The sequence below is a fragment of the Clinocottus analis genome, unplaced genomic scaffold (assembly GCF_023055335.1).
Source record: "Clinocottus analis isolate CAN_PGR_092001 unplaced genomic scaffold, fCliAna1.0.p SCAF_14, whole genome shotgun sequence".
In the NCBI taxonomy this organism is placed as follows: Eukaryota; Metazoa; Chordata; class Actinopteri; order Perciformes; family Cottidae; genus Clinocottus; species Clinocottus analis.
Genome location: NW_027175865.1, coordinates 3,355,784 through 3,372,832, shown reverse-complemented (window position 1 = coordinate 3,372,832; position 17,049 = coordinate 3,355,784). Strand labels below are relative to the sequence as shown.

At 45.4% G+C, this 17,049-nt stretch overlaps 1 protein-coding gene across 2 annotated transcripts; it reads left to right on the top strand.

The window, feature by feature from the left end:
* The first annotated feature begins 744 nt into the window (after positions 1-744).
* On the top strand, positions 745-15,785 carry fhl3b (four and a half LIM domains 3b). Of its 2 annotated transcripts, none has more exons than XM_068575349.1 (6): positions 745-871; positions 9,484-9,648; positions 11,641-11,815; positions 12,684-12,853; positions 13,700-13,886; positions 14,969-15,785. In XM_068575349.1, exons 2-6 carry the CDS (start codon positions 9,493-9,495, stop codon positions 15,118-15,120), a joined length of 840 nt encoding a protein of 279 aa, XP_068431450.1. In that variant the 5' UTR covers positions 745-871; positions 9,484-9,492; the 3' UTR covers positions 15,121-15,785. The 2 variants fall into 2 exon arrangements, with proteins under 2 accessions (XP_068431450.1, XP_068431451.1); XM_068575350.1 differs by having other exon boundaries at positions 9,481-9,648.
* The last annotated feature ends 1,264 nt before the right edge of the window (positions 15,786-17,049 follow it).

The following is a 17,049-nucleotide window of genomic DNA, read 5'->3' as shown; positions in this document are numbered from 1 at the left end:
CAGGAAAGGAGACCGTATAAAAAAACATATATTAAGCCCGCTGTTCAGCTTGCATAAGCATCTAATACATTGTGTATCACTTGTAAACATCATGTAGTTGTACATGTTGAAGACTACAAAACTAAGAGTATTTACGTATTCATTTATTATATCATCATCCTATGTCAAACTTCTATTTTTCAAGATTTGTATGTGTGTATAAACTGTTTGATCGTGTTTATAACATCTATAAACAGCCAGTAAATAATGTACAACACGTATACACTTGATAAGTGCTATAACACACTATACGATTTGATGTCGCGTAAAGGGCCATGATGTGTGATATTTATTGATGAATACATTAATAAACACGTCACAATGTCTTGGTTACAACATGACATTGTATAGTGTGTTTATAAAGTGTACTGCTGGTGATTAATACATTGGAGTGGGGCTGTCGTGGTGAAGTGAACATCACTATATTGTGATATTCGCAGTAAAACACATTCAATTAGATCATCGGAAGGGTTTTCCTTTCACAGAGGCACAACAAGGGGTTTACATCAGCTGCTGGAGGCCAAAAAACATACTGTATACTTAAAATATTCAATTACATTCAAAAGAGTCTACCTTCTTTCGGCTTGAACTCCCCACAAGGTGAAAATAAAAGACAGGAGGAGGAGAGAGGAAAGGGGCGGGGCTTGCGGGGGGAATAGTTCTGGGTTTCTTTTTTACGCACCAGATGCTCCAGTCACTGGGAAGCCCGTCAGCTCGCAGCTCGCGGGAAGCTTCACGGAGGATTTCATTATCTTGTCATTTCATTCTCCAGAGCGGACGGACGGCTCGAGGCCCCGCAGAGACTCCTGAGCATCTCCACAGGCGACGACAGGTACGTTCACACCGCGGGGACGACGCGGAGGCGCACAGCTGTGTGATAATGCGGTTTATAGACTTTAATGCGCATAAGAATCTGATTGTTAACATTGATTACATCATCACCAAAAAGACAAATACAAAAAAGAAAAGGGATTTTTTTTAACAACCTGGCAACTGTGAATATTCTATCGTTAATGATGAATAATTGCTCTCAAAAGTATTAGTAAATGATTCATTACTAGTATTATTACATTATAAAATATGACAAGGCCAAATATCCTCCCCTCCCTCCCCCCACCCACCCACACATACATACACACACACACACACACACACACACACACACACACACACACACACACACACACACACACACACACACACATCCAGGAAGTCCTTTCTTCAGAGTGAGGAAGCAGTGGATGTTATTGGGGCCTGAGTGGGGTCCAAAGTGAGTAACTGATACTGTGAATAAGTGCACGCGGCCCCTGTTTTTCTAGTAGGAGTCGTGAGAACAAGAACAAGGAGACCTTTGAGGAAACAATCCCTCGCTTTAATGTTTTCTTGAATTGGCATAAAATGCGCCTCCACATCTGGACGAGACAATAAGTCGTTGCTCTTATTCGTTATCAAGGCGCACGTCACCGTTCAGTCTCGGCGAGTTCGAGTGATGTCACGTCTCCTTCAGATTACACATTTTCTTCTGGAGACTCAGTGACCCACCTTCCCGAACCCGCCCCCACACACACTCACACACACACACACACACACACACACACACACACTCACCTCCTGCTCCGGCGCTGCTCATAGTTTCCATCACCGCACGCCATCCCCATACATACCACCATCATGTTCCAATCCATTAGGGTGAAATTAATACACTCAGTGAAACAATGCAGCTCTAGTTGCATGTGAATGTGTTTAAGTGAGGGGGGGGGGGGTCTTTTTTTTTTGGTTTCCCACAGAAAAGAATTCTTGACTTTTGTCTTTTGGGATTTTTTTTTAGAACACAGAGGGCGAAAGAAGAAAAAAATGCTTTTCTTGTTTGCTTTTTCTGCTTCTTCTTCTTCTTTTTCTTCTTCTCAGCCACAAGATTTTGCCACGTTTCGACCACAGTCGCATTCCTCTGAGATTCTTGCGTTGGGCGAAAGTCGGGCCTCCTCGTGTACAATCAGTGGAGACGAGCCAAACGCAAAATAAAGCAGTTGAAAGGAAGATGGCTTTTTTTTTGGGGGGGGACCGTCAAAGCGCCTGTCGGCTCCGACAGAGCGTCTCGTCGCGGGTCAGCCTCGCTCGCGCCTCGCCGCCTTTTCCATCTCCCATTTCTGAGGCACGCGTTGATTTACTGTCTTGCTGAGAGTGAGACGAAAAGATTGCTGCCATTAGCCTAGCTCAGCATTAAAAAAAGGGGGAAACGGCTAGCCAACCGCTAAAAAATGTTCCTTTTTTTAAGCGGGAAACAGACATTTTTGTTAGCTGTTGATCCGCTTGAATGTGAAGACTGAAAGCAAAGGGAAGAGCTCCCAAAACAATATGCGTAAAGCGTGTAATTAAAACGGTCTGTCTTGTTTGTTTAATCCGTGCACCAACAGAAATGTAAAAAGAACAATTGTGGTGTTACATGCTGAAACCTTTTTTCGTTGAACAACAGCCAGGAACAGAGACTTCCCACATCTCCTCAACTGCGTTGAAAAACACACAAACGTTTTCATTTCAGGTTTTGTTTTCCGATTAAACAAAAAGAGAGACACAAAGTTTTATTTACTGAGCCTGAGAGATTCTGGTCGGCAGATTTTGTCGCCTTGGTTCAGAGCCAGGCTACATGCTAAGCTAACTGGCCGCTGGGTGTTCCCTAAATTTGTACCATCCGCGCTTCGGAGAGACGCGTTAATCTTCTCCGATAACTCTGGGCAGGAAAAGCAGATCGGCCATTTCCTTCAAGTGTCTAACAGCTCCTTCAACGAGTCACAGGAAAGGTCACATTTGTCCCGAGTAGTAGTTTCCACTTCAGTTTGGAGTCGATATCCTTATTTTAAAAAAAATATATATATATATTTTCACATCTCCAGCCGGTGTCCGTGTCTGTGCTGCAGGTGTAACGGGTTGAAACCGAGGAACCAACACGCAGCAGCGAACATGAAACAGGGACATCAGGCCGGTCTCTCGGAAAACAAACGTCTGTTCCCATTAACACCCACGACTCGAACTGTCCAGAGCCAGCTGGCAGCCGATGGGAAAATATGTTTACTCGTGTGTTTGTTTTGGACGATAGCTGTCGTTTATTCTCTCTTCTTCTTTTTTTTTTTGAAGATCAGACCGACTGTTTATTTGCTTCGGTCGGCGTTTGCCTGCAAACACGATCCAAAGGCAACAGCCGCGCGGCCAAAAGTGACTTCTACAAAAGGTACTTCATTTCGAGAGACTCCATGACCGCACTTGATTGCAATCTGTTTAATCTGCTCCTCTACTTTCAATATTCCGTCATTGGCGTAAACATTTGGACGTTCACATATATTTTTAGCCGCACTCGGGCCTGGATGGCAATGTCAGTCGGTCCGCCACTGAAATATCTCCACTGGATTTGATTAATGACCAAATACCTGCAAACCTAACAACATTCCCATCAGCCTCAGCGGTGTTTCGTGCTGTTTATTGATGGCAAACACAGTAAGGGAGTTAGCATTTTTTTTTATGGTGCGCTCGTTAGCATTTAGCTCTGTCAGAGCGGTTAGGCTGCAGTTGAGTTGATGAGATGTGGAGAGTCACTTTCCTTGCTGTTGCTCGGCAAAGAAATTACTAAAATATACTATGATATGAAATAGAAAACCTCCTGATCCAATGTGACACGAGTTATAGTTACAGGTGTTTGCTTCAGGTTGTCAGATGCAAATGAATTGACAAATACGGTGAGCATGATAAGTGTGAAAGTTACGTCTTGACCTCTGAAAAAGAAGTCTGCACTTTTTACTTCATCCCAGAGCTTTTCACCACGTCTCATAGTCTTCCTCTGTGGCAGCTCAAAGCTCAATAGCAAGAAACAAAATGTGCTATTGGACTCAATACTTTTATGTTCCTTTTTTTTTGGTTAAATGAAGAAGAAATTCAAATCGGAGACTAAATGTCTCCCGAAAGTACATGCTTCTTTCCAAGTAAATGATTACAATATTATAGAACCAAAAAGTCCTTAACAAGTCAGAGGAAGCAAAACTGTACAGTACTAAATAAGAAGTAAGAGAAGTTCCTGTGTTTTTCCTGTTTCGGACCTCAGTAATCATCCCCGCCTCCATCCCAAGGACCTCAAGTGTCAGGTCACCGTGATGAGGACTTGGCGTGGCGGTGACTTGTTTACTTGTTGACAGACTGAGATGTCTATTTGTCAGTTGGGTTTGACGGCCTCGGGGGAGAAACTCCAGCTGCTGCGGCGGCGGCGGCGGCGCATTGTTTCACTGGATAAACAAGCAGCCGCCTGGAGACTCATAAAACAAAACCAGACACGTAATCTGTCTCCAGAGGTGCTTCATCCCCTGATGTTAGAGGCGTGAGGGTAACGGCGTGTGTGTCATTAATATCCAGGGAAGCTGATCGTGTTATGGTTCAGCGCAATGATGATGAATTTATGGCACGGTCGTATAAAATGAAGCACACCATGAGTCACTTATTTCACCTTATAAGGAAGCGATTCCGCACGTTCGGCAATTCCTCCCGACGAGGGACTTTAATCGGCGACAACGAAATGTCCCATGCGCGTTCGCGTTGATCTGTGTGCGTGGCCCGGCCCCGAAATTAGACATTGAGCATCTTTGTATAGCGGGATGAAAGGGAGCGCGTGCCACCAGAAGAAACCGGCCTTGTTTGTCTCGCTGCAGGGCTCCTCTGTGCTCCACGCAGCATTGTGTCCAGATTCACATTCAGCCCCCCCAAAAAAAGAAAAAAAATCCAGGTTATGCAACCCATGGAGTCGCACAATATGAGGACTGTTCTGGGCTTCAGAGGCCGGTAAAGTACCCTAATCCATTTCAGGGGCGAATAAACAGTAAAGTTGGGTGGGTGGTGATTAAAAAGCCAACTTGGTTACGCGCTTTTTTCCTGTTTTCATGGAATGCGCGCGCAGTTTTGAGTCATTTAATGAGCGCGACGGCAATAGAGAAAGCGGTGATTGTATGTTGAAGCGTTGGGGAGAAGAAAAAAAACAAGGCTAAGAGTCTGGAAGGCTGTATTTATCGTTTACGAGCAACCGAGAAAAACGCCAGAGCCTCTGAGTGTTATTCAGTCAGAGATATTGGGAATAACACAAATAGAAACACACGCATTGCAGTGTTTCTATCTGGCTTCACAACTATTTGAAGTAACTCAAGCTGTAGTGTCACATAAAAAAGTCTGAACAGCAATGCCAATGTGATAAAAACTGACATTCCCATGATGCTTTACTCCCTGTTTACTGCTAATGAGCAAACGTGAGCGTGAACCACGCGTCATGATGTGTTTCCATCTCATGGCGGCTCTAGAAGAAAATCAGAGGATCTCCAAACTCACTGGGACGCATCACGTGGGCACGACGAACGTCTTGACAATATTTCACGACAATCCATCCCGTAGTTGTTGAGATATTTACTTATTTAGCTGCATGCCTGTTCTAACTGCCCGTAAAGTCCAGTGGAGTAGGTGTCACATTAAAGGAGACAACAGCGATTGTAACTTTAATAATATATGAAAACACAACAGTAGCGTGTGCAGGAATGTCATCTTCCCTCCCACACACACACACACAAAAAAAAGGTTTTACGATGCGTGAATTAGTATTTTGTGTGCCTGACATATTTAACACATTCCTACACATTTTGTTCCACTGGACTTTATTACGTGTGACAGAGGTTTTTTTCATCGTGGACTAACCTCAGACACAAAGTCTAAATTCCTCCGCGGGGGTGAAAATAAACAGTAACACCCAGCGGCGGCAGCTCCCATGGCCCGCGGAGAGAGCTTCTGGCTGCGCTGGTGTAAGAAACTATCCAGCTTGTCGAGGTGTAAAATAACAGCAGCGAGCCATGAAGGGACATGAGACAGGAGGCCTGAACCCGGGAGACAGTTCCCGTTCGGCTGATCCTGCGTAAGCCTCCTTCAAATCTCTCACCGGGGACGGTCGGTGCATCGGTCGAGGAATTCAACATGTCCACTCATCAAGGTGAATTGTGGGCTTAAATAGTTTCAACAGCCTGCGCTACTAGAAAGAGAGTACTCAGACGGGATGGATGAGTGTTTGGTTTTAACGTCACGCTTTGAGGGGAGGAGAACGGCGGCGACGAGTTGCCCCGGGTGCGATCCGAGAGGACACCTGTTGAGGGACGTGAACGCCTCCTCGACGCCTGAGTCAGCGGCTCAGACGGCGAGCGTCAGACGGTGTCGAAGGGCGTGGGATGAGGCACATTCTTGTCCCGGATGTTTAGACGCCCGTCAGCTGTGACCTTAAAAAAAAGCGAGAGACATTTATTTGCAAACGGTGCAATTGCAAAAACAACAAGCGTTCAGTCTGTATGCTAAGCTAAGCTAATGCTGCACCGATTCTCAGGAGTTTGTACAGTAGGAGTCCCACCAATACCCCCCCCACACCTCTCCATACTTTATAGCTGACTATAAAGTCATAATAAACTGCCCTATAGGGACCATAAAACATATTGGTCTCAACATGGATGGATTTTTAATTAGACGCCTTTGTGTTCTGGAGTCGCACACAGATTCCCTTGTTGGACGCCCAAAGGAGCATTTGATGACAGACAACAGCTGGAGACCACAGAATGTGTTCACAGATGTTGTGGCTCAGGAAAGAGCAACATAAAGCTCACAACTGAGAAGGACTATAGCCGGAAGGGGAACAAAAAAAAAAAAACCCATTGTTTTGTCACATGCATTCATCGTTGGACATGGACGGACGAGAATAGAAACCCGAACCCCTTCAGACGTTTCAGGAGGGAAGTTGTGCTGATTCCCCCTCCTCCTGCCTCTCCTCCCCTCCCTCATCCAGACAGCAATCTGACAGAAAACAGACAGAGGATGTGAAGTCCTCTCTGTTTTGTTGACCCAGCTTGATGCCCTGCGAGAGGAAGCGCCGGCCGTTATCTGCAGGCGGGGAGGCGGCGTGAGGGATGTCCTCCTCTGCGTTGTGCGACCATGGCATGGGGAGAAAAAGGCCTCGGAGCGAGCGGCACTTTCATGCTTTCCCGCGCCGGCTTCTAGCAGACTGTGTTTATCCCTTTTTTCATGTTTATCTGAGATTGCTGCATCATCGGCTCAGCAGAAACAAAATGTTTGATAGCAGTCAGACGGCCGGAATGTAAACTGCTCTTTCTCGACGGCTCCTTCGGGCAGGCCCGATTTGGAGGTGGACGACCGCGCAGCGCAGTACCTGTAACTGTGAACGCGTGCAGCCGGGAAAACCATCGTCACGATGTGATTTTAATTCGAACCAGCCTCGCAACAAAACGACGAAAAACAATACGTGTTTCTGGGAAAACAAGTGGCCTTCATTATAGTCCGCCTCTGGGTCCTCTCATCATTCAGGCCGAGCCGGTGCTCTGTCCTCCGGGGGGGGGGGGGATGACGGAGGTCTCAACTCATTCCACAATCCCTCAGGGAGATTTCAAAGCCGCGCGATTGCTCCGGCTGCACTTCGTTGAACCCACCTCCCATTTTCTGACACTATAAAAACATGTCAAAGCCCCGCTGTGACCAAAATAGGGGGGGGGGGGGGGGGGGAGAAATTATAAACAATTACCGTCTCCAAGTGAAATATTTAAGTGGCTGCCTTTGTAAATGTTCCAGACGTCGTGATCCTGAGCATGAACATGAACCCGAAGAGACCGCTCCTTATCCATAATCTTAGTCCACACTGAACGTATCTTTTCTGAGCTTAGCCTGCCCTGACTTCACTGTTCCACAGGAGAGTATTTTAACCTCCCACACTTCATTTCCTCGCTCATTTCCCTTTCGCTGCTGCAGAACATGGGGGATCACGTACCCTGCTAATGCCTCGCTGTGTGCAGCATTACTGGTGGGATGACGCTATTGTCAGTGTGCCCGGCCTTTATTCCTCCTGTGCTTCCTCTGCCCCAAGAAATTGAGTACAAGGAGGCGACTTCTCTTGAGATGAACATCTTTTGACCCTCAAATCATGATGAAACACTGCTGAGTGTTGTCATTTTGGACCGGGTGTTTTCTCTTTCTTGTGTCGCGTTTGCTGCCAGCGAACTTCAGCATGTCTTTAAGGAAAAGAAATGGCTTCAGTCGTTCTCCTCATACATTTTAGATGCGACTTTCTCCCAGTTGCTATTATTTTTACGCAGCATTCTCAGGGTCATGTTCACAGCCGTCATAAGACACAGTACTTTGTCAAAATCATAATTAGTTTGGACAAAACTAAATGCTTGAGTTGCAGCAATAAAACATCCACACGGTGTTATTTTGTCACTGAGAGCTGTGGACAGAAGGAGTAAAGGGAGTTGCTATCAGGAGTAACTTGATAAACGAGTGCAGTTGCCCTTTAAACTCAAGCCAAACAAAGATGAAAAAGCCCTCGAGAGGGAGCCTTTGAAATGGAGAGCGCTGCTTCAATTCAGCTCCCGACAATTAATATTGTTTAGTTGTTCGTTCCCAGTGCCAAACCACCGCAGGGGGTTTCGTCCGAGAATAAGGCGGAGGGAGAGCCGGAGCTTCGTAAGCTTTCAATGATTAGTGAGTAATGAGGAAACAGGAGAAGCGGTTATGTCATTACAGGCCTCATTTGCAATAAATCAAATGTGAGTTAGTGTTCATTCTATTTTCTCCGCTTGCAGGAACATGCTTTGTGAAGGTAGGATGGGAACATATAGAATATCAGTAAACAGATATCCCAAATCCCAAATATGCACCTCCTCCTCCTCCTTTACCACCATCACTTTGTCCCCAGGCGTCCCACAGGGTTCAATGCTTGGTCCTCCACTGTTCATTGCCCCACATGGTCTCCACTTCCACTGCTACGCCGGCGATGGCCGACTCCACGTCTCCACTAAATACGCTGCCACTCCCATATTCTGACCGACTGTGCCGCCAAATATTTAGCTGGATACTTAACTGATTTTTCGATAGCAGGCTCTGTGTTCGACCGCCATGCGAGTCTCCTTATCTCATTGCCCCTTCAAACGTACAGCTTCACTCCACCCATCCCGGACACTTTGATCCACGTTTTCATCACATCCAGACTCGACTACTGCCACGTTGTTATTCATGGTGCATCCTCCAGTCCTGAATTATCTTCAGTACGTCATAATTGTTTATGTTCAAGACTCAAAACTCAAGTTTTTTTTTGCACTTTTTAACGTTTGATTTAATGTCCTGTACTACACTTTGTCGGTGGTTTGTTTTTAGTTCCATCATCTTTTTTAATCGTGGGTTAAGCGCTCACTATGGTGCTCTAAAACTTTAATTTTACCCCCTATCTTTTGACATGGCAGTTCCCGGCTGTATTCCAGAAACAGTTCGCCTCCCTTTCTTCCTGCTCGCTCTCTTTCTGTCTTTTACTAATCTCGCTCCTCCTTCCTGCGCCGCCTTCAGCGAACGCTAAACTGTGCCTGTGAATTCTCTCGCCAGCAGGACGACACCATGAGCGAGCGCTTCGACTGCAAAAACTGCAACGAGTCCCTGTGCGGACGCAAATACATCCAGGTGGAGGACAACCCGCACTGCATCCCCTGCTACGACCGGCTGCACGCCAACACCTGCCAGGAATGTAAAGAGGTCATCAGCCACAATGCCAAGGTAAGCGCCACTGTGCACGGCGTGGAAAGTAACAAAGTACATGAAGTATTGTACTTTTTATCTACTCCACTACAGTTTAGAAGGAAATATTGTAGCTTTTAAACTCCACTTATTTGAAAACTATTGTTACTGATTGAGATTTAAAAATCCTAGTAATTGAATGATTGATTATTTGGTCTATTAAACCTCGATAATTGGGAAAAATTAGGACGGGGTGACGTCTTTAAATGCCCAAACCCCAAAGAAATTCATTTAAAAATGGCTTTAAACAAAGAAAAGCCACAAATCCCAATCTGACACCAGAAAATAGTTGGCATGAAATCAGTTGATATATTCATTTTCTCTTGATAAAGTAATAGTTTCAGCTCCATCATCATTATCATGTATTACTTAAAATACAATAAAACTACCCAAGAGTATAGTAAATAGTTTAAATAAACCAGCTAAGATGCTGCTCGATGATAAAGCATAGCTAAAAATAATCAAATTATATTTAATAACATAATGACTATTCAGCCTCTGTTTTTGATACTTTAAGTCTATTTAAGTCATAACACTTTGAATGCAGAGCACTTCTTCCTCTGCTTAAGCTGTACCTGTCTGACTCCATTATGATCAACGACTTATGCAAACCAGCTGGAAAACTCCTCTTTTCCAGAACCCCAAATAATCCCCTTTTAAGTTGCGTTGAAACCCCTTAGTCAGTGAAAATGTAAAAGACTGTCCTGAAGCGATCACCCACAGACGCCATGAGGCCACCAGTGTCCCGTGAGTGATGACTCCCTGTGAGGGGGCTGCAGTAAATTACACTCCTGCTTGCTTTGGCCGTCCCTCCCTGCACAAGACATAACATCAGTGGTCTCTCTCCTCCTCTGCATCACTTGTGTTTCTTTGACTGTGAAGCTCCACGCCTCAAAAAATGAGTTTTTCACCCACCGCTCATTCAATGAGGCCATTTATCACGGAGCTCGGCCTGAACTGCACATGAACTGGAACACAAGCAGCTGTTGGAAGAAAAACAGCCACCAAGTGAGGTTTTTCATATTTTTTTAAGTAAAAAAAAAACAACTTTGCTAATGGCCAACCCCGCTGTGTTGGAGGCCGTCGGGATGTCGTGGAAAATAGGAAACTTTCGGGTTGACTGAGGCTCCCGTGTCGATCGGCATCTTAAATACAGGGAACCGAGTGCTTTCGTCGGCCGTGACCTCGTGACCTTGTGACCTCCGAGCGGCGCATAGAGAATATTCTTGTGGGGAACAATAACGCATCAAGTGTTGTTAACAACCTCACAGTTTAGGGTAAAGTGATTGAACCGTTGTTAAAGGATGAAACTGGCGTTCTTTTATAGTTTTATTATCATCATACAGATCTTACAAGTGGACCAACGATGCAATGTAACATCAATATCTGACTTCTCTGTGTGTGTGCTTTAATTCAAAAATGAAGACATAAACCTTTTGACACCGGAGTTGTAAGCATGTGGAGTATTTTCGGGGAGGGACTATTTTCTGATGCGGATTAACACATTTGCAAGAGGATGGATGTGAACCTTTCACCGCCATAATACTGCTTAGACCAGACCGAATAACGCAGCAGACACAAAACCTCAAAGTATATTTGATTGAGCAAAGATGTATTTTACTACTTATTCATTTTACTTTTTTCAAAACGTTTTTTACAGTGTTTTTTTTGCTCTCTCTTTACACGTTGGCTTGGTCGTCACCCTCTGATTGCTCCCCTCACTTAGTATCTCCCATGTCTTTGTTCGAAGGACAAAAGGTTCATCAGCCTACTGATCGTCGCCTGATGACATCCAGGTGGACAACAATGAATAACAATACACATTTGAGGCAATCAGGCCGGGATTTATTCAGTCAAAGGTCACACTGTACAGGACTCAGCGGGCTCCAACAAGAGGGACGACCACATGACTGCGTTGTGCGTGATCAGAGCGATTTCCCTAACGTCCTCCTCCTCCTCTTCCTCCTCCAGGAGCTCTTCTACGAGAACAGACACTACCACGCGCACTGTTTCCGCTGCTTCCGCTGCGACCGCTCTCTGGCGGACGAGCCCTTCACCAGCCAGGAGGAGGCGCTGGTGTGCAGCGACTGCTACTGCAGCGAGTACTCCTCCAAGTGTGTGTCCTGCGACAAGACGGTCATGCCAGGTTTGTGACGGCCTCGAACAAGCACAGTGGACATTCCTCCGCTGGGGACCGCTCACTTGAGCGATCGGCCAAATAGTCAGAACGGTTCACACCCTGTGACAGGAGGATTGTTTCCTTGCTCCGCTTCAAAAATGTCTCCCGGCAGGGTTGTGACGACACCAGTGGTGTCGGATGACTGAACATTACCCGGGGCCTGTGGGCAGTGTGGGATCTCGTAGCTCACCAGATCTTCCCTGAACCCGAGCGGTGGATTTTTCTTCAGTCCCGTTGCTCGGCCTGGAATGCCTTTAAAAGCACGGCCAAGTTCAAGTTAAAAAAAACAAAACCCCACCGTCGAGCATTCGGCTTGCACTTCAGGGCCCCGAAAGCCATAAAGCAGGGCCAATGATTAAAGGAGCCGGGAGGCGTGACCGGCTCCCTGACTTTTTAAACGCCTCGCAGTGAAGCGTGTGTGTTTTCTTAGCAACGAAAAAGCAGACCCATGTAAAAATGGTTAAGTAAAATGAATAAATAAAGCGTTGGTCGCGCGCCAAGCGTTTGTCGCAGCTTGTCAAATTGTTTTGACGGACGATGAGCTGAAGTAATTGTACGGAGCGGGCAAGGCGGTGCAGAAACCGGTTCGGCCGTCACACTGAAATCATCACCTCTCGTCTTCTCCGACGTGTGATTCAGGTTTCATTCCAGCTCACGGTTACGGCACCGACCAGAGGAATGCCCCACGAGTGACACACAAATGTGGGGGAAGATGTCGGCAAACAATCCCAGACGTCTCACCTTACATCCTCATCTGTGCCTCCTCCTTCTTCTTCTTCTTCTTCTTCTTCTTCTTCTTCTTCTTCTTCTTCTTCTTCTTCTTCTTCTTCTTCAGGATCAAAGATGTTGGAGTACGACGGCTCCACGTGGCACGAGGACTGTTTCGTGTGTCACGGCTGCGAGAAGCCGATGGGTGCCGAGGCCTTCATCCCAGACAGCAACAACTATTACTGTGTGCCGTGCTACGAGGGCCGGGTGGCTCCGCAGTGCAGCCACTGCAAAAAGGTCAACCTTTTGTCCGTAGGAAAACATTTACAATTCATCATTTAGTCGGTAAAATCCGTCCATCGCCGCGTCCCGTAGCCCTCCAACGTCGCCTTTAGTTTGTCAGTCCCACACTAAGATATGGATAACTATATATTCCATGTTTATGCTGTAAATCACAGAAAAAGCAGCAACCAGAACGTGTTTCGGGGTTTTTGCTTCATAAATGACTTTAACAGTCAATAATGTCGATCGACTCATTGATTAGTCCACTGAACCTTTCAGCACTAAATCAACGAGAGGTTAGAAGTCATCATCCACCACTTATCTAGTCCTATTTTTTAAATACACACAGCATAAACAGTGAACAGTAAGAACAAAATAACTGGTATTTAAAAATAATTCTAGAGCCATGATCTGATACAGTGGAAAAGTATAAAAAAAATATAAATTGATCAAATGCATGAGCATGAAAGTGTATATGTACTCGAATGTGGAAGGAAAAAGCAACTCTTACAAATGAGATTCACCGTAATGACATTTTAATTTCATTTCCTTTTACTTTGAAAGGGTATGTGAGCTCTTTTACAATATCCTAGCTGGCAGTCCACACCATAATATGTCGGGGGGGGGGGGATACTGGCCATGTGTGGTTTTATTTGACAATGTCCAGTTTTATTGGAACTTATTCTGAGTGAAGATGTTTTAAACATCCAGGTGTTAGACTGCAGGATAAATGAGACACAACGTGCAAGAAGAAGCGAGCAGCGAGCACCGAGGTGCCGTCACAGACGCCCCCGCCAGGTGAATCACGAGGCGTTTAAAGCGTCACGTTTGACTGACAGAGTTTGCGCTTGTGCTCTGCAGGCCCTGACTAAAGGAGGCGTGACCTACAAGGACGAGGTGTGGCACAAGGAGTGTTTCCTCTGCACGGGCTGCAAGGCCCCGCTGGCCGGCCAGCCCTTCACCTCGCAGGGGGAGAGTCCGTACTGCGTCAAGTGCTTCAGCAGCCTGTACGCCAAAAAGTGCGCCGGCTGCAATACGGCCATCACGGGTCAGTGGGAAGTCTCAATGTCCCTGGTTCAATTCTGTCTGGGGTCGCTTATCAGCTTCCATTTTCTCCTTGTAATTCCTGTCTGTCTCAACTGCTATCAATCAAATGTCAAAGCAATCATCTTGGACAAACAGGTGGAGGCAGTCAGGTGAGTCAGGTGATGCTTACTTTGGGATTTGCATGTTTTCATGTATCATATCTGAATCTTTAGCAGCTGATTGCTCCACGGGCCCACCAGCTATCTGCTGTGTAGTGTAGTTTTTTGAGAGCTTTTCCAACTGAAAACAGCTCAAAAAGAGCGGCGAGTGAAGCAAAACAGTGAAGTCACACGGCCACGTCGCTGAACAATGAGCTGAAACTCACCCTGAAGCTGCGTGGAGGCTTCAGACTGTGTCGCTGTTCCTGAAAACAAACCTGCGACTGAACCAGTTTTCACACCGGCATTGTCTCCTTTTCCCACCGAACCTGAAGTTATAATCCCAAACAAACTGTCCATGTTACAATTGAATGAACGCAGGGAAACAAGGAGATGTAATGCTCTTTTCCCAAACACATTATTTCCCCATGAATGTATCAATATTCACTCGAGTTGTGGAACTCAAATCTCTTTAAACCACCTTGAATCTTTTTAAATATTTACAATCAGCTTCATTGGCCACGTGTGTGTCCACCTACATGTCATTTGACTCCGGTTACACTTTGCTCTGGTCGTACAAATGTACATTATATATACAAATAAATAAGAGACAACAGAGTAGAACACAGAAACTAGCATCAACATGAACATTTAACTACTGCACAGCCTCCAGCATAAATATATATTGAATAACATACACGAACATAAGAACAATGACATTGGACAATGAATTTGCGATATTGGTGCAGAAAGGTGGTGCACGCAGGAACCTTCATGCTTTCTGTGGCACCTTGATCCCGTGGTGGCAAACACACGTAACATGCCAGAGAACTTTAGTCATGGCTTTGGACTGGAATAGCAGCCAGAACTGCTGCACATCTCCCTCCTCTGGTCGATCCATCCGTCATCAGTTGCTCATGTTTTGTTCTTTCCCCCCTCCCTGCAGGGTTCGGGGATGGGAAGTACGTGTCTTTTGAGGACCGGCAGTGGCACCAGCCGTGCTTTAAGTGTTCGCGCTGCTCCGTGTCGCTGGTGGGCTCCGGCTTCTTCCCCGACCGCGACCAGATTCTGTGCACAGACTGCAACAACGACGACTGAGCGCGACGCCCGCGGCCAGTGTGAAGCGAAACAAAAGATGGTTTTTGGTCCAAAAACCTCAGCCCTGCACACGGACACTGCGATATCACTAATTCACTGGCGGTGGAAACTGACGCACAGCTCAGTATTCACAAGCCAAAACTCTCATCGGCCTTTTCGCACATTGAACTGTTTGTATAAATTCTGCAGAAACATCCCGTGATGTACGTGTGTGACTTTGTTTTTTGATATTTTAAATGTTTTGCACACCAAAGACTAAATGAAATATACAACCCATACACAGCATCTAGAGCTTTAAATTAAACTGTTTAACACCTTTTTTTTTTTTTAATGAACCAACATGTTTATGTTATGACCGCTTGACAAATATTTCTACTTTTTAGAGAATATAACTTCTATATTGCTGCCCTTCTACTCCCTGTATGTAAACTCATTTGTCGAGAATGTAATGTATATTTTCTTTTCTTTTTCAGCTCAAAAATGTCTTTCCTGGCGTACATCCAATAATAGTAAATGTAACAAAATAAAGGGTAGTGTGTGAATGAATTAATCAGCGGAGTATTTGTCTGTATGGACATGGGCAATACATTTCATAATGTGCAGTAGGTGTCAGTTAGTACACATTTGTGCTTATTTTTCTACAATACACTCAGAAATATCAATAAAAAAATGCTCAAAATGCTTCCTGTTGACTTCAAAGGTTTCTCTTTCACTGTCTCACTCAGACACACATCATCCAGCCACGCTAAAGTCCATCGAGCTGCTGAAACTAAATCTTCCTTTTGCTGACACTTCATTTAAAAAAATATATATTATCTTAAACTCTCTTCACAATGTCTTCGCGGTCCCTTTGAAATACCCTTACCCCGTTTCCCAACGATGGATTTCTGCGGGTCGTCCCCTGCAGACTTCCCCTCATATTACTCACATAATCTACATAAATATTTACAGTTCAGAACCTCTGTGCTGATCTGCTCTGATTGTGTTTACATGGCGGCTGTGCCAGGCTAGTGTCCATGTCAGGAGCGAGTGGGAGAACCAACATGATGTAGTTCAGGACACACTGAACAGGACACACACTTTCCCACCAGAAATATTCCTTTAAAATATTCTTAGTTTGTTTCTATGAATTTAGTGCTAATTGAAATACCTTTTATACACGTGCGCACTGTCTCGCATGACAGTTTTAATAAAAAAAAAGTTCCTTTTCGACCTTGAAAACTGTTTGACAAGAAGTCCAGAGAGCTCGCAAGCGGACATTAAGTTCAGATTCGTAATGCACTTCTATTATTTCAGGAATAAAACTACATGAAAAAGATGTAAACATCTGAAATTGGCCTTGACAGGTGCTAATGTGAGGACATGGCTGCTTGTCTCTCTCCAGGCGCTGCTTCATAAACTGTGAAATGTCGCCGTCAAGATGTGAACCCTCTCTCTCCCGTTACTTCCTGCTATTCGTCATCTTTTATGACTTGTGTAAAAGTGTTGACTTGGTGCAACAAGCATGTTCTCCTGTTAAAACCCCGTCACAAGATCAACTCCAGATGAGGAATAAAAGCGCCATGTGGTGCTGTTATTTGTTTGAGCTTTTCCCATGACTCTTCCTGAAATATGTTTGACCTTGTTTGCGGGGATGTCGGCGAAACGAGTCTTGTTTGGTCCCGGGAGGAGAAAGGAAGGCCAGGGGGTCGAAGCCCCTCAGTGAATATTTAAGATTTCACGTCATCCCCGCTCAGCGGTCGGGGACTCAGCTGGACCCCGCTGCTGCAGGCTGTTAAAGTAATTAGACGACATTACTCCAACGGACTGACCACAGATGAAGGAAGGCGGTCGGCTACACTGTTGCTTCCTGCTTGTTTCCTGTGTAGCGTCACACGAGTTGATTCTTGGTTTCTGAAGGGATTAACTATTCGTTTGGATGGTTACTAT

Excerpts from the sequence above, each read along its gene's own strand:
- fhl3b (XM_068575349.1), top strand. The coding sequence starts at position 9,493 with ATGAGCGAGCGCTTCGACTGCAAAAACTGCAACGAGTCCCTGTGCGGA. Across the intron at positions 11,816-12,683 it reads CGACAAGACGGTCATGCCAG|GATCAAAGATGTTGGAGTAC; the intron begins GTTTGTGACGGC and ends CTTCTTCTTCAG. Across the intron at positions 13,887-14,968 it reads CTGCAATACGGCCATCACGG|GGTTCGGGGATGGGAAGTAC; the intron begins GTCAGTGGGAAG and ends CCCTCCCTGCAG.